Source organism: Caretta caretta, chromosome 13 (assembly GCF_965140235.1).
Source record: "Caretta caretta isolate rCarCar2 chromosome 13, rCarCar1.hap1, whole genome shotgun sequence".
NCBI classification, from domain to species: Eukaryota; Metazoa; Chordata; order Testudines; family Cheloniidae; genus Caretta; species Caretta caretta.
In genome coordinates this window covers 11,777,883-11,802,923 of record NC_134218.1, presented here as the reverse complement: position 1 = coordinate 11,802,923, position 25,041 = coordinate 11,777,883, and the positions used below count along the sequence as shown (strand labels likewise).

At 38.8% G+C, this 25,041-nt stretch overlaps 2 protein-coding genes across 4 annotated transcripts in view; one reads left to right on the top strand and one right to left on the bottom strand.

Annotated features, from left to right (window-relative positions):
* The window catches only part of LOC125622092 (serine/threonine-protein phosphatase 4 regulatory subunit 1), a 39,163-nt gene extending 26,321 nt beyond the window's left edge, over positions 1-12,842 (bottom strand). Inside the window, exons 1-4 of one of the 3 annotated variants that reach the window (XM_048819678.2) lie at positions 12,791-12,842; positions 12,558-12,602; positions 2,673-2,805; positions 1,438-1,544 (exon numbers count right to left, since the gene is read on the bottom strand). In XM_048819678.2, the coding sequence (XP_048675635.1) occupies positions 1,438-1,544; positions 2,673-2,805; positions 12,558-12,602; positions 12,791-12,797 (292 nt within the window). In that variant the 5' untranslated portion in view covers positions 12,798-12,842. Of the gene's footprint in view, positions 1-1,437; positions 1,545-2,672; positions 2,806-3,792; positions 3,906-12,557; positions 12,603-12,790 lie in introns of those variants that run through there. The other 2 variants (XM_048819680.2, XM_048819679.2) reach the window with 2 other exon arrangements.
* Positions 12,843-13,010: 168 nt separating this feature from the next.
* RAB22A (RAB22A, member RAS oncogene family) overlaps positions 13,011-25,041 on the top strand; it is a 35,028-nt gene continuing 22,997 nt past the window's right edge. The window contains exons 1-3 of the mRNA XM_048819693.2: positions 13,011-13,246; positions 16,044-16,123; positions 22,785-22,866. Coding sequence (XP_048675650.1) covers positions 13,211-13,246; positions 16,044-16,123; positions 22,785-22,866 — 198 coding nt within the window. The 5' untranslated portion in view covers positions 13,011-13,210. The remainder of the gene's footprint in view (positions 13,247-16,043; positions 16,124-22,784; positions 22,867-25,041) is intronic.

The following is a 25,041-nucleotide window of genomic DNA, read 5'->3' as shown; positions in this document are numbered from 1 at the left end:
TAAACGTTAACTAGTTCAGGCGTCAACTCAGCACATGATAACCCAAAGAAAGCAATCACATATAGAAGTTGTCATATTAAATATACATAAATTATATGTGACCAAAAAACACTCCCAAAACCGTATGTTAATGCATATGTTAAACCAACCCCCCACAAACATCAGGAAATTCAAATACTAAATTCTTCAATCCATGTTAACTTGCCCACAATAATATACACAGTAGAGCAAAGTGTGGGTGGGCTTATGGGGGAGGCTTACATATATTTTTACCCTAACTACTCTTAGTAAGTATAGAAATGTTTTGGGAAATAACTTTTTTCAATCCTGGGTGCTTAACGTTAAGCACCCAGATCTATTCTTAGGCACCTGCATTAAGTGGCCTGGTTTTTAGAGGTCCTGAAAACCTGCTGCACCTGCTGAATTCAGTGGAATTTGTAAGTACTCATTGCTAATTTAAATGAAAATATAGTTTTAGGGGCAGGATTTTCAAAGGAACCTAAGGGAGTCAAGCACCCAACTCCCACAGAATTTTAATGGGATCTGGGTACCTAAATCCCTTAGTACCTTGGAAAATCCTAGCCCTGGTGACTAACTAGGCGGAAGATTTGAAATTTTTGGCTTAAGTTTTTATGTTTGTACTTTTTCTATGTACAGACTTCGCCTTCTGATTTTTTAAGTCAGGAGCTGACTTTAAGACAGAGCCCACAGAGCAGTAAGCAAAAACACAGAAGTTAGTGTTCCAATCACTATGGCTCCCATATGGCAAAGCAGTTAACGACTTCCAGAGAAGAAGAATTGTCCAGTGGCTAGGTCACTGGATTACAACTTGGGAAACCTTGGTTCAAGTCCCTGCTGTGTCCAAGCCTTCCTGTGTGACCTTGGCCAAGTCTCTTAGCTTCTCCAGGTCTTAGTTCCCCATGTGCAAGATGGTGATAAACAGCACTTTTTACCTCTGGGATGTTATGGGATAAATACATTAAAGACTGTGAGATATTCAGACTCCACGGTAATGGGTGTCATATAAAATACATAAGGTACATTAAACAAGTGTGTTTTGCTCAATCTACCCTGTGCTTTAACACATTTACATTCCTTCTTCCTCCTCCTCTGAAGAGCCAGACAGATCAAAGATATACTCCAGAATGTGTATATTTCTAAACTAAGAGTTCATTGATACACCTGGCTGCTAAGTGTTGCATGGTGGAACTGCTGCCAGAAGCCATGTCCTTCAGTCACTAAGAGATCTCGCACCTCTCCAAAGAGAGCATATATCACATACACAAAGATAGAGTGGAGAGCTGAATAAAAAGTAGGTCACTAGGTGTTCATGGTACATAGACCTGTCTCTCCTGCTCAACAAACCCTTACACAGTATTTGTCAATCCAAACCAAGCACTAGTAAGTTTTAAAAAATTAAGAAATTGAATCTCAAACCTGCATCTTCGGACAGTCTGACCACTATCTCCATTACCGTCAAGAAATCTTCTTCATTATTACTGAAATCTCGAAAGACATCAAGTAGACCTCTGGCAATAATCTGTCTGCAAAGGGACAACATAATGTGCACTTTAACATCCTGCTGACAGCTGGGGGGGGAATATCATAAAAATGCAGGGCTTGAAGGGATTTCAAAAGGTCATCTAGTCCAGTCCCCTGCACTGAGGCAGGCCAATATTTATAGACTATCCCTGACAGGCATTTGTCTAACCTGTTCTTAAAAAATCACCAATGATGAGGATTGCACAACTTCCCTTGGAAACCTATTTCATCACTTAACTATCTTACAGTTAGCAAGTTTTTCCTAATAGATCTAACTACCTATACTGGGAGAACAATTGATTACCTTCCTCTTTGTAATAGCCTTAACATATTTGAAACTTCTCAGGTCCTCCTTCAGTCTTCTTTTCTCTAAATGTACCCAGTTTGCTTTAGCCTGTCCTCATCGGTCAGGTTTTCTAAATCTTTCAGCATTTCTGTTGCTCTCTTCTGGACTCTCTCCAATTTGATCACATCTTTCTTCAGGTGTGGTGCCCAAAACTGGATACAATACTCGAGCTGAGGCCACCAGTGTCAAGTAGAGTAGGACAATTGCCTCTTGTGGTCATACATATACCCCAGAATGGTATTCGCTTTTTTGCAAATGCATCATATTGTTGGTTCACATTCACTCTGTGGTCCACTATCACCCCCAGATCCTTTTCAGCAGTGCTTCCCTCTAGACAGTTATTCCCCAATTTGTATTTGTACATTTAATTTTCCCTCTTAAGTACAGCATTCTGCACCTTAAAAGGATGGCCACTCTTCTTTTAAAATGTTCAGGCATACAGAACAGGTATGCAGTACGGCTACATCCCAAATCAAGTGTAGAACTGTGGGATTTAGATGTCCTATTAAGGTGACCAAAACTGAAAATTGGGCCCTTGTAGAAATTATGTAAAGCAATAATCCTGTTTCTACTACAATAAAAACCATAACAAATATGCATTTAAAAAAAATGGACAAGAGGTATAGTATCATAATATTTTATTCTTCATCTAAAATCCATAATAAGATTCAGAATAAAATAAAAAAATATTAACATAATGACTAGAAAACTGGGGAATAAAGTAACAATGCAGAAATTTCTAGCCTCACCTTTAAGAATATTAGTCTAATTGTCATGTCCTTACCGATTAAATATATTCTCACTAAAAGCATATTTTTCCAAACGAGCAAGCGGAGTCAAGTTATCCTGTCCCGGAATGTCCAAGAATGCAGTTATCCTCATGCTATCACAATCTGGTCCATAGTCTTCAAACCCAACTTTAAAAACAAAAACAAAAAACATGTCAGTAAGAGAAGAAATCACAGCATTAAATACATCTCCTTGGCAGCATCCCTTTTAGAAATATTCTGCATAACAGCACCAACTATCAGTACAGTGCTGAGAACTGCTCAGATAGAATCCAACTCTTCACTTAGAGAGGTCAGTGACCACACCCCCATGTACTTCAACAACTAAGCTTTAAGGATGAATCCATAAGGGAAGTCAGTCTGATTGAAGTAAATGGGAATTTTAACAATGACTGCAAAAGTCATGATTTGTCCCTTATACATAATATAGATTGAGATTTCCAAAGCCACCTAGACACATTTCCCACTGCAATTAATGAGAGCTGTGCATCGAACTCCTATCGATGGTTTGAAAGTCTCAGCCCTGTCTGGTTTGTATTTGGAAAATGCAAAACTCCTTCATGTAAGTGAAGTTCCCTCTTAAGGCTTACTCTATGCTGTAAAGTTTTGCCAAAATAGCTATGTCAGCTAGGAGTGGGGGAAATCACACACACCCAACCAACATAGCTATGTTAGCAAAATCCCAGGTGTATACTCAAAGATACCAAGAGAAGAGTGCTTTTGAATACAATGTCATTCAGGGAGGTGGTGTAACTACACCCACAGAACTGCTTTTGCTGGTATATGTTGAATATCCACTAGGGGACTTTGCTGGAGTAGCTATGCCAGCAAAAAGCTCTTTTGTGTAGACACACCCAAAGACTCAAGTTACATAATCATCTTTTCGAAACAGCGATTCACCAAAAATGTGATTGTGATTACACGGACAATTAAATCCAGAATCAATTTCTATAAGCTTTTCATGTTTTTTGGAAGTAGCACTGCCTCAAAGCTCTCAATATTTGTGTGTGTTCCTGAGTGCTATTCAGTAAGTACTGTCAGATAATATCTAAGAAACTTGTCTTTACCTGTTGCTAATAATTCCTTAAATTATTAAAAATGAAAAAATAATCTTACTTTTCAGTTTCTGCTGTTTGCTTACATTTTGCCCCTCAGCTTCAGCAGTGAAGACTATTCAGTTTCACTTTCAGATTCTCATGCTCAGTACTACAGAGTTTACATCCCAAACCCTGTAAGTGAATGTTTACATTCAAACAAAAATACTTTTCATTTTTCTTTAAGCCTTGAAGATATTTATTTGAATATTAGGTTTTATAATGGCTTTTTTTCTTAAACACATTTCAGAAAAAAGAAAAAAAACACCCTGATTTTGTCTTGAAAAAAATGAATATTTGTTTAAATTTTGACCAAGTGTTGACATTTTAGGGATACACATATCATAAGAACCTAGCAAACTGTTTTGGTCTTCTGAGAAGAAAGAATTTTATCTGGGGTGTATATCCCACTTCTATAAAAATACTGCTGATTTGACTCTAGCAGGCCAAGCCAAAAATCAGTTATCCGGGGGATGGGGGGGAAGGAGGGAGTTCTGCAAATTTATTGTGAATCATGTGATATGTAGTGTAATTCTTGAAGACATAGCTCCTGGAATCATGCGATTAGTTACATGAAAATCTTATCTTTCATTTTAAAAAAGTTTCTAGCTCTTGTGATTGTAGAGAAAAGCTTGAAAACAAAGGGTAAAGGCTCAAACACAGAAGGCAAATACAAAACCCAAGATTCATTTAAAAAATACCCTCGTGATTATAAAGTTAATCTTGTGATTTTTTGAAGCTTAGCACTTTTTGAATGCAAGGGGTTGAAACACTAATTTCGATAATTTTAAACAAATCACATAGGAGTGGCTGGTATAATGATAGAGTGGGAAAGTTACCATTTATTTTCATTGTTATATGTAGTGTTGTTGTAGCCATGACTGTCCCACGATATCAGAGACACAAGGTGGGTGAAGTAATATCTTTTATTGGATCGACTTCTTGTCTCTCTCACCAACAGAAGTTGGTCCAATAAAAGATATTACCTCACCCATCTTGTTTCTCATTTTATTTTCAGGCAGGCAATGCAGGGTATATCAGAATTACTAGTACTTATTACAGAAATTTTCCCCTACTATGTGGGCACATTTGGGAGTTCTCCTCTGAAGATACATAAACATCTCCATGCAAGTGGGATTTTCTTGTGATTTCAGACTCCTAACAATGTTGTTACCCAAACAGTACTCTGCCAGTACTTGCCCTCCACCACATCTGTTGTCACTGGTTTCTAATCCTGTAAACATTACAGACCACGCATAAATAATAGATATAATTTGATCCACTGGATAAGATATTTCTAACCTCTGTCCTTAAAGAAATAAACTTTAACAGCAAACTAAGCTGCATATAGTATAATAAAGATGACCTCCATTCAGCTATATCTTCTACTTTGTCCCTTGAACTTTAAATCTTAGTAAAATGATGTCAACAGGTGCAGAAACTGTACACAGAGCCCACAAATATAGTATAATCTACGTAATTACTGTGATCATAATTACAACATTGGTATTGGTTGCACCAGAATTCCTCACTATACATCTAAGGAAGTCTCTCAAACTAGTGGAAGCTTTCAAAGAAAAAGAAATGCTAAATGTTACTGTTGCATATATAAAATTAAGCAGCTCTTAAGACAACACAATAAAAATATCAAGTAATCAGTTATTTACTGCACTTATTGATTAGGTATATTATGTTATGCTTTAATTTTAAATTGATGCATGCATAGTCTAATGGATTGTGATTTAGCATCTCCTGGCTCTGACAGACTCCATCAATGGACTTTGGGGTGGGATATTCACATTGGACCCAGTCCTATTCCAAGTGAAATCAATAGAACTTCTGCAACATACTTCAAAGTGAGCCAGAAAGGATCTTTTATCACTTCTCAGTTTCCTGCTCTGTAAAATGGGAAGAATAATACTTAATCTGCCTCACTGGGACATTGTGAAGATTAACTGATTTATGTAAAGTGCTTTGAAGAAGTAAAGCTTTATCTTAAAGTATTTTGTTTAAGAAGAGTACCTTCCCAATAGCTGACATGCCAATAATTAAAATCCCTCGAAATGGGATGTTACAAATTGCACAAGACTGCTTTATATTCATTAAATATTTGTTATATCTGTCTATTCATATTCAAATTTGGATTTGCCAGTACATTTAAAAAATTATATCTACAATGTCATTTACACTCTCCAAGCTATCAGATACAACACTCTTCATAGGGTTCAAATGCTTGCATTTAATAAGGATAAACACCTTCACTTCTGGTTCTCATCCTTCATTTATTACAGCATTAAGTTTAATAAGGTCAACACTTTCCCCAAAGACCTTCTTAACATGTGCCTTGATATAACAAACTTTGGCTCTGAACCACATTAAAATTCGCTACTATCAATGACAGTGTTAGAGTGATACTGCAGTGTATATAAATACTAGACTGATATGGATGGGTATATTATTTGGAGTATCAATCAGCATATGTTAAAACTATGTAGATAGCTATTTTCAGAGTAATATGAAATAACAACAAAATGTGAAGTCACTGCGAAATGCCAAGCTTGCTTTTTACTCTCTCTCTCCCCACCCCACTCCCCTTCCCCCACAATATGCATCCTAGGGAAGGGTGTCTTTTTTCCCCAACCTCACAGAGAGGTATCCATCAATAATATTGGAGAACATTTGCGTACTACAGAAGGGGCCCATGCCCCTCTAGTATCATCATTATAAATTAGGGGTCTTGGAGCATACTGCAGACTTCCTGCCAAGAGATAAAACTAAATTTAAAACAACAAAAAAGTTGGTTTCAGACACAGGATGTCCTTCATATGTAGGGTCAAATTCTGCCTTTAGATAGGCACACAGCTAATTTACTTCAAAGGGAATGGTGCACACACAGCTGATGACAGAATTTGAGATCACAGTCTCTTAAAAAAAATAGAAAGCTAATTGGCCTCTTCTACTGCAATATGAAGTTTCAGAGGAAAATATTCGAACAAGAGACTGAGTAAGGGCTGAATCATGCACACAAAGCAAAGCAGAAGAAAACTGGGATTAACGTGAAGGCCCAATTTTTCAATTTTACTTGTGCACATTCAGCTACCACAAACGCACCCACAGCCACATAACTGTACACGCAAATTAGGCATGCTAATATTTATTGGGTTTGTGGTTTTTTTTTAAATAAGGGTCTGAGTATTTTTTCTGTTGATATTTAAATCATTGAACTACTTCACAACTATCTTTTACACATATGGCATTTGAGGGGGCAGTATAGCAACACAGAGATATACTACTGTACACAGGTGACCTATAACCTGGAAACTAAAATGTACTTCCACTTAACTAGCCATTACTGCTTCTTGCAGGTGGCATTACTAATTATTTTAGAAGCAATACCAGCCTACAGATAAGTATCCTTTAATAGGTTTGCGATTTGTATCTGCATTAAACAAAAAAACAAAACAAACAAAAAACACATTACTCAGACCAAAGAAGGGTTGAAAGTGGTGAAACAGACTTTCCAGGTTAGTGTAGCAAATATCAGATCAATTTAAGATCATAAGATATGCCATTCTCAATAAGACTAGTGCTCCATCATGTCTAATATCCTAACTAACAGTAGCCAAACCCTGATGCCATCACTAAAAGCTCTGAATAAGTTATGCCCTGTGTGGAAGGTGCTTGGAGTTCCTTCCTGACTCTGCAGCAATCAGTTTACATACTGAAGCATGAGATTTGATTACTCTTGTCTGACCTGCTATAATGAGAAATAGTATTGATAATAAAGGTTGTTCTTTTTAAAATCCAGTCATATTAAACATATTTCTACAGCAGTGAATTCTTTAAACTAACATGTCATGAGAAGTAATATTTATTTTAATTCATACTAAATTTATCAGCCATTAATTTTATCAAGTACCCCTTTGTTCTCGTATTAGAAAACCACATTAAAATGAAGGAACTGACCAGTTGCCACTATAACCTTCATAATATTGACTATTGCAGTAGAATTCCCTGTAACTCTGATTGCAACAAACAAACAAACCAATCAACCATGGTTCTATGTTCTAAAGTTTACTGCACTAGCTTGTAAATATGTATGCACATACTTCACTTTACTAACTTGAGTAGTTCCACTGATTACTCAAATTACTAAAGTTAAGCACATGCTTAAGTGCTTGCACGATCCAGGCCCTGAAGAGCAGCTACAGAACACACTGCTTTTGTTACATACAGAGTGTAAAGAGTTAAATAATCCTAGTTTTAGCAGCCTCTCAATTCATACCAAATAAATTCCACCATAACTCTAACCATCTTCACTGACCTTCTCTGGACCATTTTAATCTCAACTCTCTTTCCTAAAGTGAGGAAACCAAAAGTGCACACAGTACTCTGGATAGATTGTAAGCATGTTTAAAAGATAATACAGAAAATCATGAACTATTATTTCTAATGCACCCAATATGCTTTCACCATTGCTGACACACACAGGGCTCACAGTTCCATTAAACTATCCACTGAGAGGCCTAGCCATATTTTCCCACTTAGAAGATCAAGTGGGCAAGTTCAGAATCCATCAGTGTATAGGAAATTTAACTAGTGTAGCCAATGTGCACCAGAGAAGTTGAATTTAATATATCATGTGACCGTCCCAAAGGTACTTAAATCTCATATCCTGCCATATCCAAACAATTTAATGACATCAGCAAATACCACCATCTCATTGCCCATTTTCCCCACTCAATCACTAATAAATATATTAATACCAATACCCACCCCTGCGGAACTATTAATCTCTCAAAAGAGCAAAGAACAGTCATTCCCTACATTTTTCTCACCTACTCAGTTTTTAAATCCACCATAAAACTTCATTTCTTAACCAGTATTTTCTTTAGTCTTACAAAAGGAGTTTTTAAATAAAACCCTATAGAATCAGCTTCATTTATTATTTTATTAATCTTCTTAAAGAATTGTATACAGGTTTGACAGCTTTTACAATGGGGAATGAAAAGGTATCTTACAAAGTCAGTACTGGTTTGACCTTCAGTTAATATTTATTCAAGTGTAGTGTCACACTATCCACAATTAGTTTCTCAATCAGCTCCCCTGGAATTTAGGGGAGATTTCCCATTCCATAATTCCCAGGATCTCTTCTGGCTCTTTTTGTTTGATTGTTTTAATAAAAATTAGTTGTAGCACATTACATCTCCTCACCAATATCTCCACTATTTAATGCTTTCTTTCCTTCAGACACCATAGATCTAGTTTTAGTGATTTACTGCAATGAGTTGCTTAAAATGCTCCATAACCTTTTCCTTAGGGTATGTCCACACTGCAACTGGGAGCATGCTTCTCAATGCAGGTAGAGAGATATGTGCTAGCTCTGTTCAAGCCACTGAGCTATAAATAGCAGTGTGGTCACATGGAACGGGCAGTGGCTCAAGCTAGCCATCCAAGTACATACCAAGAGGGTTGGGCAGGTTTGCACTCAGGTGGCTAGGCTAGCCCAAGCTGCCACCCGTTCTACCATGCCCACATTGCTATTAGCTCAAACAAAGCTTCCATCTACCTGCAGTGTGAAGCAAGCTCCCAATTGCAGTGTAGACATGCCCTTTGAGACTAATTGCAGCACCTAGCACTACTGATCTAGGTTGTTGTTTTTATTTACGGAAGGTCTCAGAAGCCCCAAACTATCAAGACCACACACTGAGTTCTCAGATTTTGCATCTTAATTCTAGGTGCTCTTTCACACCAACTAGGAGCAGTTCATACTCTAGTTTTGAACTTGATGTTGAATTAAAAATGCAAACAGGTGTCATTAACAATACTTCAAGTCAGACATTTTTCTCTGTCTGTCCATGCCATAGTAGTGATAAATCAACATATTGCATTAGGTCTATTTCAATGTGAAACTGATAGTGGTACATATAGTTGTGATTAAATAGACATATACAAAGCACACTTTTTCCATTATTGGATCACCATTCTAGATTCAAAACTGCAAAATGATAAAAAAAAATCCTCAGATGAGGCAAACTTGAGCTTCATCCCCCAAGCCAGAAGTTTGGCTTACAATCATAAAACTATTTTAGTCAAGTTACCAGGACAAATGACACTTCTGCTGATAGCCTTGGCAAAGAAGCCAAGGAGTCACTGGCCATGGAGAATGAACTGCCCTTTCACCCCTGGAGATGGTACCCTCCAAGTCAGTCCAGGCACATTGGCAGGACACCGTGGGAGGTTTGGACTGTTGCTTGTACTGTGCTTGCATTGAAAACAGAAGAGTTCAGCTGGCAGACAGGCATCTTTCACTTTTTCCAATCAAAGGGGGAAGAATTAGTTGGCAAGACATAGAGAGACTATTTTCTGGTTGGATTATAAGGAGGTTTATTTATTGATTGATTTTAATTGTGGCAGAGAAAAGCAAAATAGAACAGACTATCAACTCTACTAATGGGTTTAAACTGCAGATCCAGCTACTTTGGCTCCCCTGGTTATTAATGGAACTTTAAGGTGGGATGTACTGGGCTTTGAGAAGCTTCTTTCAAATCCAGTGTGGGCACACAGAAGTGTACTAGCCAATCTGCTCCCAATTTAAATCCTCTGCTCAACAAAGGTACTTGGTGTTGTTTGAGGTCATGGCGCAAACTTAGCAAGCAATAGCCCTCTGTTTAAAACCAATATCCCAGAGAGACAAATGTATGAACTGAAGTGCAAAACACAAGCATAACCCTACAAATCCAGACCTGCAAAATTTCACCACTTTAAAGAGCGATTCCATATCATTTTCAATTAGCTTTAAGACAATTTTTATAGCCCAGTCTCTGAACTGCCATCCCCCCACAAATCAGGATTGTCTAAGCAATACAAAACAGGTCCCTCAAAAACAACAACTTTAAAAACACTCACAATTTTTTTTTTCAAATGATAAACTCAAATTGCCATCCAAAGTGCCAGTTAGTACCACACTGGGGTCCAAAAGCCCAATCAGAATGTCTACACTGCAATTTTATAGCCCCGCAGCCTGAGCGCCCCCTCTCCCCACAGTTCGAATCAGCTGACATAGCCCCACCACAGTGTTTTATTACAATATAAACACACTCTAGGAGTCTGTGGCCCTCAAGCCACTAAACACATATGTACTCAAGACATATATGTCCTCAACTTTAAGTATGAGTTGTCCTATTGACAATGGAGCTTCTGACATGCACATCCCTTTGCAGGATTGGGACATGAGGCCCCAATCCTTCAACAATGCCTTACATAGACACAAGAATCTGCTGTGCAGAGCTCACTGCATAACCAGGGCCTAAATAAGGGAGGGTACAAAAAATCTGGAGGGAGATTTTAAATGTCACATTGAAGCACTCTGTAAAAACCTGCCAAGAGTAGAGGAGATGTTTTCAAAAGCAGACTCAAAATTAATCCATGATTGAAGTTTCCTTCCAAACAAATCAGTGGCAGTTCTGGAAAGTAATGCAATCACATGTTTTAAAAAGTCACAGTGAGAGATGCTAAAGAGAAAATGTATGAGACCTGCAACCTCATCGAGACAGACCTCAGTAGGATAGTGAGAAGTCTGTAGAAAACTGGGTGAAGGGAGGAGTATTACAGTAATAGGTTGAACATGAACTCCCTAATATTCTTCACTAGCACTTGAGACTATGAGTCTAGATCACAGAAAGTGATCATACTTTTTTCCGTATCTCTGTAACTCTCACAATGGCATAAGAAACGCAAAACAAATAACCACCTTGTAAAAAATTGTTGTCCTGTGTGTTTCAATTAATCATTTAAAAATCTCACTCATTCAAATGATCACAACAAAAAGTCCTTGTCTTAGGCCAACTGCTAGGAACGTCCTTTGCAAGCAACAGAACTAATGTCAACTTTATAAACCTGAAATGAAGAAAAGCTCTGTATAAGACTGAAAGCTTGTTACTGGACTAACTTCTTTTGGTGGGAGAGAAAAATATTACCTCGCCTACTTCATCTCTCAACTTTATAAACAACACAGACCTGAATGTAGGCTACTTCTCTGGCAATTAACTGCATTTCAGTTTTTAAAGTATTATTTCTGCAACACCCAAATGCGTGCTAGGCTTTTTGCTAAGCAAGAAATACCTTATATCTTCTGTGTATGATGAAAGATTTACATTTTGGGGTTACAATTAGACATGCAAAAAATTATGAAAACAATTTAGAAACATCCCTCAAAATATCATAGCTTATGACAGTTCTGAATTAACTTGTCCCCTTTTCCCCTGTTATTCAGGTGTCCATCCCATGTATCCAGATCTGACAAGCCTCCTTCATTTAGGGTTAATTCTCTCCCTCCTGTACCCACAGCTTTCTGTAGTGTGTTTTAGTGAGATATTTAAAATAAAATAACCTATCATTTTATAAAGAGTTTTAAAGCCCCCAGTCCCTTTCCCGTCTTGCAATAAAGGATTTTACTGAGTCAATGAGCATTTTAAAAAAAAAATCAAATCACAACAGTTAGGTGGCATAAGGCGCCCTAAAAATTTAGCATAAAACCACAAAAATTACTGTATCAGAGACCCCTCTGCCAGCAGCAACATGAAAATTCAAGACTGCGTGTGTGTCCGTGTGTTAGGTAAGAAAACCCAAGCCCTCTCTGATCTTTCACCTATCAGTAAAATGAGCCTCACAAGCCTCTTCCTTTCACACTAATCTGGGTGAAAGCGCGGAGAGGGAGATGGGGTGGGGCGGTGCAGAAAGGAGCATGTGGGTGAATGAGTAAAACAAGTAAAAACAGTTACTCACAATCATCTAAGTCATCCTGCAAATCCACAAAATACAAAGGGATCCCTACAAACAAAAACAAAAGAGAGAGACACGGGGGGTTGGTTTCACAAGGCTCTCTGGAGAGACGAGAGACAGAGGAGGAAAGAGGCACGCACGAAGTTACACGGCAGTTTGGCGTTAGTCACCCGCACACCCCAACACACCCGCACACCCCACACGGAGCAGGAAGGAGAGGAGCGAGAGCTGCTTACCAGCCATCTTGGAATGGACATGGGGAAAGGGGGGGGCAGAGGGCGGAGCTCCCTGCGCTGCTTGACCCCGGCTGAACCCCAACCCCCCCCCACTAGATTTTAATAAACAAATGCTGCCCTGGAGGCAGGTAGCCCCCCAAGCGCCCAGGCAGCCCCAGGAGACAGAAAAATTACAGTCTTTAAAAAAGTATGCCCCGGGAGGGAGGGGGGGTAGTCAGGTGACTCGTATGGGCTGCCCAAGATGGCGTCTGGTGTGTGGCGCCTGAGAAGCGGGGGTTACCTGTAAGCGGTGACTGGGGGGGGAAGTGGCAGGGAGCCCTCTGTCTCCTCGGGAGACCCTCCTGCCTGTGTTCAGGGTGGGGGCTATGGTGATGCTGGGCTGCGCCTCTGGTTCTCTTTAAGGCAGCAGCCTCCCTGGCCATGGCTCTGAGGGAGCTGAAAGTTTGCTTGCTTGGGGTAAGTCACCTGCTGGGTGTATCTGCGGTGATAGGGAAGGGGGGGGGAGGCTGCTGTAAAGCCCCTCCCCCGGTGCGGTCTTGGTGAATGGGGGAGGGGATGGAGGAGGGGGGAGTTTCCCTCATAGAGGGATTCATTTGAAAGGTGAGGGGGGATTTCTGTCCTGTTTGATCACGAAAGCCCTTAAAACTGCTTTAAAGCGAGGGTGGTTTGTGATGGTGTTTTTCCTGTGGTGAGAGGATATTTTTGTCTCTTTCCAGTGCCCGTGTTGATTTCTGCATCATCTGTTTGTGTGCTCCACAACAGCTAGTAAAGCCTTTCTCTCTAGGAAGAATTTTTGTTGTCTGTGTTTGACACACAAAGTAACACACACTTTTATTTTCAAGGCTCCCCTATTAAAAAAATGGTCCTGTGTTGAAACTGCTCGGCTCCCATCCCCCTTATGCTGTCCAAGGCTTTGATTATTTGAATAATATTTAGCCCTTGTATTTATGTAGTTTGATATCAGACACTTAATGCCATTTTCAGGCTTCAAAAGCACTCTCCAAATACTAGATAACGGATGAAGGAGACTTCAGAACAAACGTGGGTGAGACTTTAAATCTTGTTTAGAAATATATATGGCAAAATCTTCATCTCAAAAGACAGACGTTTTTAAAAATTCTTAGCTCCAAAATGAGTGCTCCCAATCAAAGGTCCTCCAAATCAAATCCAACTGAAGTCAATTGGAGCTTTTTCCTGGACTCACTCTATTGGGAGTTTTGTCTGCTTCAAAACAAAACAAAACAAAAACAATGAAATTTGACAGGTTGGACTATGTATTTCCTGGTTCTAGATTGTCTTGTTCCCTCTCCCTGGAAAACTGGTGTATATTCCCTAATTTTGTATATCCGGTATTTGGGGGAAGGTGGTTGGCACGGTTGCTTCCTAAATATGAAAAGGAGTACTTGTGGAACCTTAGAGACTAACCAATTTATTTGAGCATAAGCTTTCGTGAGCTTATGCTCAAATAAATTGGTTAGTCTCTAAGGTGCCACAAGTACTCCTTTTCTTTTTGCGAATACAGACTAACACGGCTGTTACTCTGAAACCTTCCTAAATATGTTATCCTTTGTTTACGTCAAACTCTACCTGTGAAAATTTTGTGGAGTGGGAAAAGGGGGAGTAAGAGAGTAACTAAGAAAATTTCCCCTTCTAAATGCCTCAGCCAGGAAATTACTTTCATCTCCCTTTCTCTTCTTTATAACTTTCTGTTAAACACTAAAATATGTAAGTGACAAGAATAGTGTATTTTTGAATTCCTCTCTCCTCTCCCAAAAAAGGAGAACCTTCGAGACGATTAGCACAAACTTAAATTTTGTACAGATTAGTACTGTAGTATATTGCTGATTATGCACTATATGTATCTTATAACTTTAAAAATAAACTCAATATTTGTCGATAATCTAAACTCTATCCCCAGATGTACCGATACTCTTTTCTTAACCTGTGTATTATATAATTTTTTAACATTAGCTTTAATAAAAAAAATTTAATCTGGGCTGCAAACACTGCAGAAAGCAAGCTTAAATGAAAGCAAGCTTGTTTTATTCAAACATTTCTTAATATTAGGTTTGGTAAACTATCTTTTTCAAATCTTTAAATTTGGGGTATAGATTACCTGATTCTCTCATCTGAAGATTGTGAAGTGGTTCAGCTATGTTGTGTTTAAAGGCATGTGAGCAATCAGACATCTTAACTTAGTGCTGCAAGTAGATGCAACTTGAAGCATGCCTTTTGTTTGTTTCTTTTATTAAGCTTGAGTTGTCGTAGTTACTATTCAAAACACACACAACCTAGTGTTAAATTTCTAATGTGTTTGGTGCTATTTTAAACTGTGGTTTGTCACCTTAGAATTCCTCCTCTCTTGCTCCACGCAGCTATGAGATTAAAAAATGTATTAGTTTCAGGTATGTCTCAGAAGATGTTTAAGATCTTTCATTAATAGGGCAGGACTCAATGACTCAGAGGCTGAAATGTGTTTGCAATGCTTGTAATAGTGTGACACCCTTGATCTACTTGTATGTGTTAATTACCTTATTCAGCTACAGATGTACACTTTTAACAGTTGAGGTATAAAGCAGCAGCTTTCTTGATCTCCTGTACAAATATCCCTAATTCAAAACAAGCACTTATGCAGACTTTTTGAGGGGGGAGGCGTGGTGGGAGGGGAGCATACAGAACAATCTATTTCAAGAGAGGAACATAATAGCTTTTTGTTTAAGTCTTATACAAAGTTATCAAATATCTTTTATATCTGTTTTGGGATAATGTATCTTTAATAGAGCTATCTCCTGTTTTCAACATAAATGTTATTTTTTCGCTCTTCAGTTTTTCAATTTTGCTGCACTGAAATATTTTGATTACTAAGACCCTGATCCTAAGAGTTGTTCCACTTGGCTGGACCCGCACTGACTAGAGTGATGCTCTCTGTAGGAACTGGGATCAGTCTTTCCATAAGGAGCTTATTGCGGAATTGTGGTTTAAGGGCTTGTCTACACTGGCACTTTACAGTGCTGCAACTTTCTCTCTTGGGGATGTGAAAAAACATCCCCCTGAGCGCAGCAAGTTTCAGCGCTGTAAAGCACCAGTGTTAGACAGTGTACCAGCTCTGGGAGCTGCGCCCCGCCCCCTGTGGAAGTCGCTCTGCCGTGACTACACAAGCCAATGTAGTTGCTAGTGTAGACTAGCCTTAAATGTGCCTAAGTGTTTATGGTAGCTAAATTCTCATTGGTGTAACTGCTATGTTATTTTTCAGGATACTGGTGTAGGCAAATCAAGTATTGTGTGGCGATTTGTAGAAGACAGCTTTGACCCTAACATCAACCCAACAATAGGGTAAGACACTAAATAAAATGTATTTGAATTGTAAATAAGATAGAGGAATATATAATTTAATCCCAAAGAGTCACATATGAAACACACTCTGCATGAAGTAGCAGAAGTTGGGTAAAGCGGTTAAATCTATCCAAATTTCATTTCAATGCAAGAAAAACGCATGCTCTGAATGCTGAAGTGGGAGTCAGGAACTCCTGAATTCAATCTTTGCACTGACACTGATTTGCTGTGAGGCCTTAGGCCAGTCATTTGGGGCTTGACCAGCAAAATTGCATGTAGTAAAAGCTGCATGCAAATCAGCAGTTACGTACATAACCCTCCATTTGTATACACAGATACATGATTTTGAATACCCAGTCACAGCTAATGCAAATGGAAGTAAGTTAGTTTTAAAAATCTACACTTTAACTGCCTTACAGTGTCATTGTAATGCCTGAGATTTCTAAATACCCTTAAAGACTAAAATGCTAAGTGTTAATATTCTGGCTTCATGCAGATTCAATGTTTATGCTGTAGGGCAGGTTTAAAATCTTGTCCTGTTTTTGTATTAATAATCTTAACTAAAATATCCTGTTAGGCTTTCTGGATTATGAACAAACAAGTGTGTTCTACTGCTGATGCAAACCTCAATATCTGTTTCTCATTCATCAACAGAAGAACAAGAATGGTGCCTCAACATAAAGTGGACAAAGATTTATGAACTTCAAAAATAACTGAGTATAGTAACTATCTGGTTGCTCGAGGTTTTTAAAAAGTAATGTAAAAACAAATCTCAGATTTTTCTAGGATGTTTCAAATTAACAATGATATATATTTTTGTCAACTGCATCTTTTTCTCCTTCCCAGATCTGTTTCTTTAATTAGATTAATATAAAATGCATATTCCCTTAACTAACAAAATGGGGTAAATACAATAACACTTCCTAATAAAGATCAAGTGTTTCCTTCATTCCTTTGAAATATCTAGTTTTCCTTTTCTATGTTTTAATTATGGTGTACAAAATTGGATTAAATACAATCATGCTGTTTAGAAATCCTGTTCTTTTATTAACAAAAACTATATGTAAGAACAGACACCTAGATCATTTTATGTCAAAACTTAAGGGCTACAAGTTTTTATCTGTTAATTAATCTACAGCAGAGGTTCTTCATGTAGGGTTTGTGAGTGCTCTGCCCTTTCCATATTACTAAATGGAGTGGGAGCAGGGAAGTCCCAGCTAGATGTGGGGGCAGGAGGTTATGGAAAAGCTGTGTTGGGATAAAAAAGCTTGAGAATCATTATCTGCAGATATATTCATTACAGGCGCTATATTTAAAGGTGTTCAGGTGCCTAAAGATGCAGATAGGCACCTCAGCTCCCAGTTGCTTTTGCAGATCCCATTGAAGTGCCTATCTGAATCTCTAGGCACCTGAACACTTTTACAAATCTGTCCTTGCTTCTTCTTCTTTGGACTGATGGTTGGATAGCTATCTTGTGCAATCATTGCAACAACAAAGACCCTGATCCTGCCACTGGATCCATGCACAAGTGTGGCCAAACATCTACATGCAGTCACTAAGTAAACTGGCAGGATGATATGAACTCAAGTGCTACAGCTCTGCCTATCTTGTATCGCATTCAGCCATGCTAGTACCACCAAGATAATCCAGTGCTTGTGTAAGATCCGTTCATGGATGAAGAACAGATGGGGCAAAGATGAACCTGAGCAAGAGAGGTTGTGCTGGAGGGCAGAGTTTACAGCGCAGATGCTGTCTCCTTTGGCTGAGGGTACACGCTTACAATTTGTCAATTCAGTCCATAGTTTAGGAGTGGTCCTGGTGGCCTTTCTGTCCCTAAGCGCTTACATAGCAGTAGCTGCGAGTTACGCTTTGCTTTCTACCATCTCCATTTGACTAGGAGACTCTCTTCCATCCTGTAATATTATACCCAAGGCACTAAAGGGCATTCAGGGCATTGCCATGTCCCATCTAGACTACAGCAATGTAATATACCTGGGCATGAAGTCATCAGCTCTTAGGGAACTCCAAGTAGAACAGAACACTGCTTAAAGTTCCAGGATGCTGAGGAAACAGTCTGCTTCTGTTGATCAGCAGATCTCTCTAGTTTGTGCACCATCTCTGCTTTTCCACTGCCTGACTATTATAGATTCTTGAATGAGAGCGCAAGCTGGTTGAAGCTTAACCCAGCTTAGCTGGATGTGATGCAAGTTGTTTGAGGCAAGCAGCTAGGAGTTGCTGCCTACTCCAATATTGAGGATAATTAAGGTAGTTACAATTCAGGGGTATTTTTGGATTGCTGTTGGAGTCCCAGATAGCACTCTGAGCCATAAAAAGCTGCCTTTTTTTAATAACACTTGCCACAACGAAAATCTTCATTTCTCTCAAATGCAAAGCTTGGTGACCTCCATTTTGGACTATACAACATGCTCTATGTGGAACTGTCCACAAAGACAACTCAGAATATTCAGCTGATTCAGAATAGAGCAGCACAGCTGCTGAATAGGAGTTTCTGTAGAAAATGCATTACACCAGTGTTCCATTGACTGTACTATCTTCATATACTCTTCAGGGTGCTGGTTGATTGGTAAAGCCTAATTTGTTTTGGCTTCTAGCTACCCAAAAGACTTTCTCTCTCCATGTGTCTCATTCCAGCCACCACTGTCAGATGAGACACTCATGCTAACAGTCCCTATATCTGAAGCTCTGGGGATGGGAATGGGATGTTTTCAGTGGAGGTACTGCAACTCCAGAATTCACTTCCACTTTGGCTAGAGTTTAAAATTCAGAGTTTAGTACAAAACTGATTTATTTAATGGCGTCTTGCCTAAGGGGTGCTGAAGTCATATACCCTTAACTTTTATGCAGTGAGCCTTTGGAAGTTTTGGTAAACTGCTTTCCAACAATTATATGTCTAGTGACATTGGTAATGTGAGCATTTTTTAAATGAACAATCATAAATTTGACTCTGAACATCATCAATATAACTACAGTTATAAACAGGCTCTTCCCTGGGTGCCTTGATATCAGCAGTATATCCTGCTGCAATAACAGAAGCAACCCTAATGCCCAAAGCTAAGAAGAGTGACTTTTTCTTAAAGACAAATTTAATTTTGTTAAAAGAGAATGGGAAACACCTTAGATTCATTAAAGATGAAATAATTTAGTACTCAAAAGTGAAGAGTATCTGAAGTAAATTTAGAGTGGTAAATGAAAATGGACTACTTGCTCTCTGATTCGCACACACTAGAACAGAGCTGCAGACCTGTCGTGGCTGGGTTGCAAATGCTCCATCTGATGACTTAAATCAAAATACAACTGTATTCGTTGGAATCTTTAAAAATTGTTGGTAACGTTACAACTGATCATAGATTCTGTAAAATCCGTTATAAAACTTAAACTTTGGACTAGAATTGATGTGATGGTATGCCATGAATATTTACAATCCAGAAGGCCTTTCTAAATCACAAGCAATTTATATTAAATGTTGGGGCTAAACTATTTGAGTGTCTCTAAAGAAAATTGGGATGGATACACTACCTGTCTCTTCTGAAGAAATTGCATAAAGATTTGCCCTAGTCAGATGTGTCTGGGAGAGTGGGTTGTGGGGGATGCTGGGACTGGGAGCACTATGGGGAGGTGGTGTGGGGAAAAAACAGTTGGGTGAGAAACTGGCAGGAGTGGGAAGAATGAGTCTGGCCGGACAAGGAGACTGGGACTAGGAGTCCATCATGGGAAGGAAAAGAGGGTGATAGATCTGACAAGGAGCTATGATGCAGGGGGAGAATTAGGAGTGGAGGTAGATTAGGATGTGTAGCCAGTCGGAGAGAAGGAAGAGACAGATTGGACACGGAGCCAGGGGGGTATAACTTGAACTGCCTGGGCAAAGAGACTTGGGAGAGGGAGTTAGGGTAAGGGGACAGAACTGTCTGGCTGTGAGGAAGGGGAGAGATTAGGAGTGATAGGGGCCAAGACTCAGACAGCAAGCTCAGGTGGGAAGAGGCTATGGACAAAGAGACAGGATTGAGACAGGTTGGAAGGTATGGGATGGAAGGGGTCAAGCTTAGGCAAAACAGGCAGAAGTATTTGTACCCACGACAGCAAAACGAGCAGAAGAGTCTGTGTTTGCTAGATCACACTCCCCTCCAAAGCCTGGAAAGGAATCCCAAATTCCTGAGTCTGACCATTCCTCTGCTGTCCACAAATATTTGTGAAACCCATGGTGAAGTATCTCTCCTTTTTCCCCCCTCCTCCCAACATGTGGTCCACATACAGTAGGACAACCTACTACTGCTTTCAGTTAGTCTTTTAGCTCAAGTAGTAGAGGTTTGTCCATTAGCTCAAACAGTTCCAACCTGGCCAATGAACCATGTGGGTGTCAGTATGATGTCACATGATAGAATTTGTGTTTTTCAGTTTGTTTTTTATGTGTAATTTCCTAGATCTAAGAACTTAAAAGTTAGAAAATAAAAAATTAAGATTAACTGTGCAACCTAAATTTGGCCCCTTTGTGAATTGAAAAACAGTCATTTATACACTGTAGTTTAAATGATGAATTAAAATGTGTATCCATACACTTTAAATACACACTAACAATCATCTGTTAATGGACATCATGTTCATGGTCTGCACACTTTACCTCATTCTCGTTGTGCAGCAGTGTTATAATGTAAGAAAGTGGCAGTGCTTACAATGCTTACAATAGACACTTTCTTTTAACATGCTACTTTCCCTTATCCTTTGCTCAAGTACATAATTAGTTACATTTAAATCCACTGAAGTTTGGCTCTCTTACCCTTGTCCTTTGGTATTAACTTGTATTAAGGTCATTGTAACCTTTTGTTCAGCTTGTTTAAAGGAAACTTAAAATCTTGCAGTCTTTGTGCTAGACTCTAGCTAAACCATCTGAGGTGATGGGAGGTTTTAACCTCCCGGGAGAACTTAAGAGCTTTCTGCTTTCCTTTTAAAAACAAATACATTAAACTTAACTATTACATGCTACCTTACTGTTGAATTGTGTTGATATACTCTGTAGCTGCCATTAATGTGTAACTGAAATTATGAAGGGCTTATTGTCATAACTTCTATGACCTGACAATACTTAGAGCCCAGGAGGACTCCAAAGCCTGAGTCACTGAACTTTAGTGTCCAATACTGCATCCTGTGCTAAAGACATTCACCCTTTGGCTTCATTTCTGTAATAGGCTTTGGGCTGGTGGACTCCTAATTTTGGTGGGGCTCTATGCAGGTCCTGACTCCTGTGTAGAGTTCACTGCAGGATCAGGGCCTTGGTTTTCATCTCAAACTTGAAAAATTCACACCCTATCTGGCACTTATCAAACTTTTTTTTTTAAGCTAGTAAGTTCACACAGGCCTTTATGCCATAGCATACTTCAGCAGGCAAATTCAGTTGCTGTATGACCTGTTGAAGTACACAAGACATCTTTATGGGGCCCTAGCTCCTATGCTAATTACCTGGTAAATATGCAGTATTTTGAAAGACAAAAACTAATGTAAAGAAACAGTTTGAGCTCTCAAAGCATTAACAAAATACACATGCCACCAAAATATAAAAAGTTACAGCACCTTGTACTCTTATTCTGCAGACCTAAATTCAGTGTAACGTTTCTTTCGCAAGAGTGGATGATATCAGTAACACTTAAAGCAGAGCTGGGAACTGTTTCCCTGATGAAGCAACCATGGTAGGTGTTGGGGTTGTCATCCAATTCTTGCAGGAAACATGAAGAATCCTGGCATTGGGTTCTGGCAGATTTTTTTTTTTTTTAAAGGTAATCTCTTTCACATATCTTGAAGCCCCATTATTACCATCCTCCTGCACAGAAAAGTTATATATATTTAGGGAGCTGTGGGGAGGAGGAAGGATTATGGCCCTTCTTTTGAAAGTGCTGGGGATCTTCAGGTTTCAGGAAATACTGATGGGGAGAGGGCTTGGGGGCAGCACTCTACACTGCCTTATTCACCTCCCAAACACCCAATTAAATTTTGGTGGGAAGTCAGCATTAACTTATCTGCTTTCAGTCTCTGCTCTGTGGGACTCCCCAGAATGTGGTTGGCAGCCAAATTTCATGTCAACATAAGTCCAGAAAGGGCTAGTGCACAGGTTCCATGTGGTATCCCTTCAGTAGTTCCTCTAATATTCATGTGCATTTTCGTGAATTTGTTGTGGTGTTCCTTTGTGTGGGGGAGGTGTGAAGAATGCCACTCTCACTCCCCAGCTGCTTCTGTGGCAGTGCAAAACCTACATCCTCTCACCTTCAACAGAAAAGTTAAGAGGAAGGAGAGTGCAAATTTACAAGGCTTCTTATCCCCTCTCTGATCCTTTGTACTGTATTCTGTTAAGGTGGAGTTCACCAGTGTTTAAGTGGTATAAGTGTGACTTAATTGGTGCATGCATCCTTGTCTGGGTCCTTTGCACAGTAATTAATTTCAAACATTATGTATCATGATCTTAATCAGTTTTATAGATAGTAAAAAGCACTTCACTTTTGAAAAAATGACCTGTGTTATGAAAAATTGTGGTATTAAAGTCAATTGAAGATATTGACCTTTTTATATATAAAAATTTGGAGATATGAACTAATTATGCTAGAAATAGTTTTTTCTTTGTATTTGCATTTTGGTAACATTACATTAAATCTTTCAGAGCATCTTTTATGACAAAGACTGTGCAGTATCAAAATGAGTTGCATAAATTCCTAATCTGGGATACAGCTGGACAGGAACGAGTAAGTAGAGATGTTGTTTTCCTCCTTAGTTTGTAAAGATTTTTTGTGTGATCAAATTCTGTAAATGTATGTTTTCACACATGATTCTTTCAAAGTACACTGGAGATAAACCCATGATAATTTATTTAATCAAAATTTCATCTTTCACCTTCGTTATTTGGCTCCCTTAGGGAAATAAATTATTAGAGAATGTGAAGATTACCTATTTATATAACATCTTTATAGTAATGGAAAGGTCTACTGAGACTTCACTGGAATATTAAGCACAATTTCAGACAGTATTATTAGAAGGATATTGACAAATTAGAAAAGGTATAACTGAGGAGACTATAGATAAAAGGAGAGCTATAACTATTGAGAGATTGGAAAAAACAGGTTATATTTACCAAATGGGCAGTGTCTGTCACAAAAACAGATTTGCAAGGTAGTGGTTTTTGGCAATAGTTTTACTTCACAGAAGCATTTCTATTTGGCTTTGAACATTTCTCTGCAACACTGATCATCCCAGGTTAATTGCACAAGCTAAGGCCCTGATTCTGCAAATGTAAGCACTTGTGTAGCTTTACTGATATGAGCAGTCCCATTGCCTTCAATATTGTAACTAATCCTGGGAGTAAAATTATGCAGACATTTAAGTGTCTGCAGGATTGGGGTCTAGATGTTTATACGCCGCATTTGAAACAACAATATTGGTGGAAAATATGGGATAAGCGGGAAGGTTATCTTATGGATTGGTAACTGGTTAAAAGATAGGAAACAAAGGGTAGGAATAAATGGTCAGTTTTCAGAAAGGAGAGAGGTAAATAGTACTGGCCCCAGTCCTATTTAACATATTCATAAATGGTCTGGAAAAAGGGGTAAATAGTGAGGTAGCAAAATTTGCAGGTGATACAAAACTACTCAAGATAGTTAAGTCCCAGCAGACTGAAAAGAGCTACAAAAGGATCTCTCAAAACTGGGTGACTGGGCAAGAAAATGGCAGATGAAATTCAACATTGATAAACGCAAAGTAATGCATATGGAAAAACGTAAGCCCAACTATACGTATAAAATGGTGGGGGTCTAAATTAGCTGTTACCATTCACGAAAAAGATCAAGAAAAAGATCTTGAAGTCATTGTGAATAGTTCTCTAAAAGCATCCGCTCAATATGCAGTGGCAGTCAAAAAAGTGAACATAATGTTGGGAATCATTAAGGAAGGGACAGATAGTAAGACAGAAAATATCATATTTCCTCTACATAAATCCATGGTACGTCCACATCTTGAATACTGCATGCAGATGTGGTTGCCCCATCTCAAAAAAGATATATTGGAAAAGGTTCAGAAAAGGGTGACAAAAATGATTAGGGGTATGAAACAGCTGCCATATGTGGAGAGATTAATAAGTCTGGGACTTTTCAGCTTAGAAAAGGGATGACTTAGGAGGGATATGATAGAGATCTGTAAAATCATGGGAGAGAGTAAATAAGGAAATGTTATTTACTTCTTCCCGTAACACAAGAACTTGGGGCCACCAAATGAAATTAATAGGCAGCAGGTTTAAAACAAACTAAAGGAAGTATTTCTTCACACAACATACAGTCAACCTGTGGAACTCCTTGCCAGAGGATATTGTGAAGGCCAGGACTATAACAGGGTTCAAAAAAGAACTAGATAAATTCATGGAGGATAGGTCCATCAATGGCCATTAGCCAGGATGGCCAGGGATGGTGTCCCTAGCTTCTGTTTACCAGAACCTAGGAATGGGCACAGGGGATGGATCTCTTGATGATTACCTGTTCTGTTCATTCCCTCTGGGGCAGCTGGCATTGGCCACTGTCTGAAGACCGGATACTGGGCTAAATGGACCTTTGGTCTGACCCAATATGGCTGTTCTTATTAACTTGATTTTTTTTAAAAAAAATATTTCATTTCTAATCTGATTGTGTTAGAAGTGCATGTCAGGAAGTTTTTCATTTGAAATACAAATTTTAACCTGGCATTCTTTCCAGAAGAAGAACTTGATGGCTGCTTTTGCAGCATACTCACCTTTTGAGGGGATGCAACAAACTTATTCAAGACTTACAAGCACACAAACTGAAATTAAAAAGGGAGTTGGAGGAAGTGTCTTTGTGCTGCATACTAATTACCTTGCTTATGAACTACAGGCAGCAACAACAAAAGCTGCAATTATG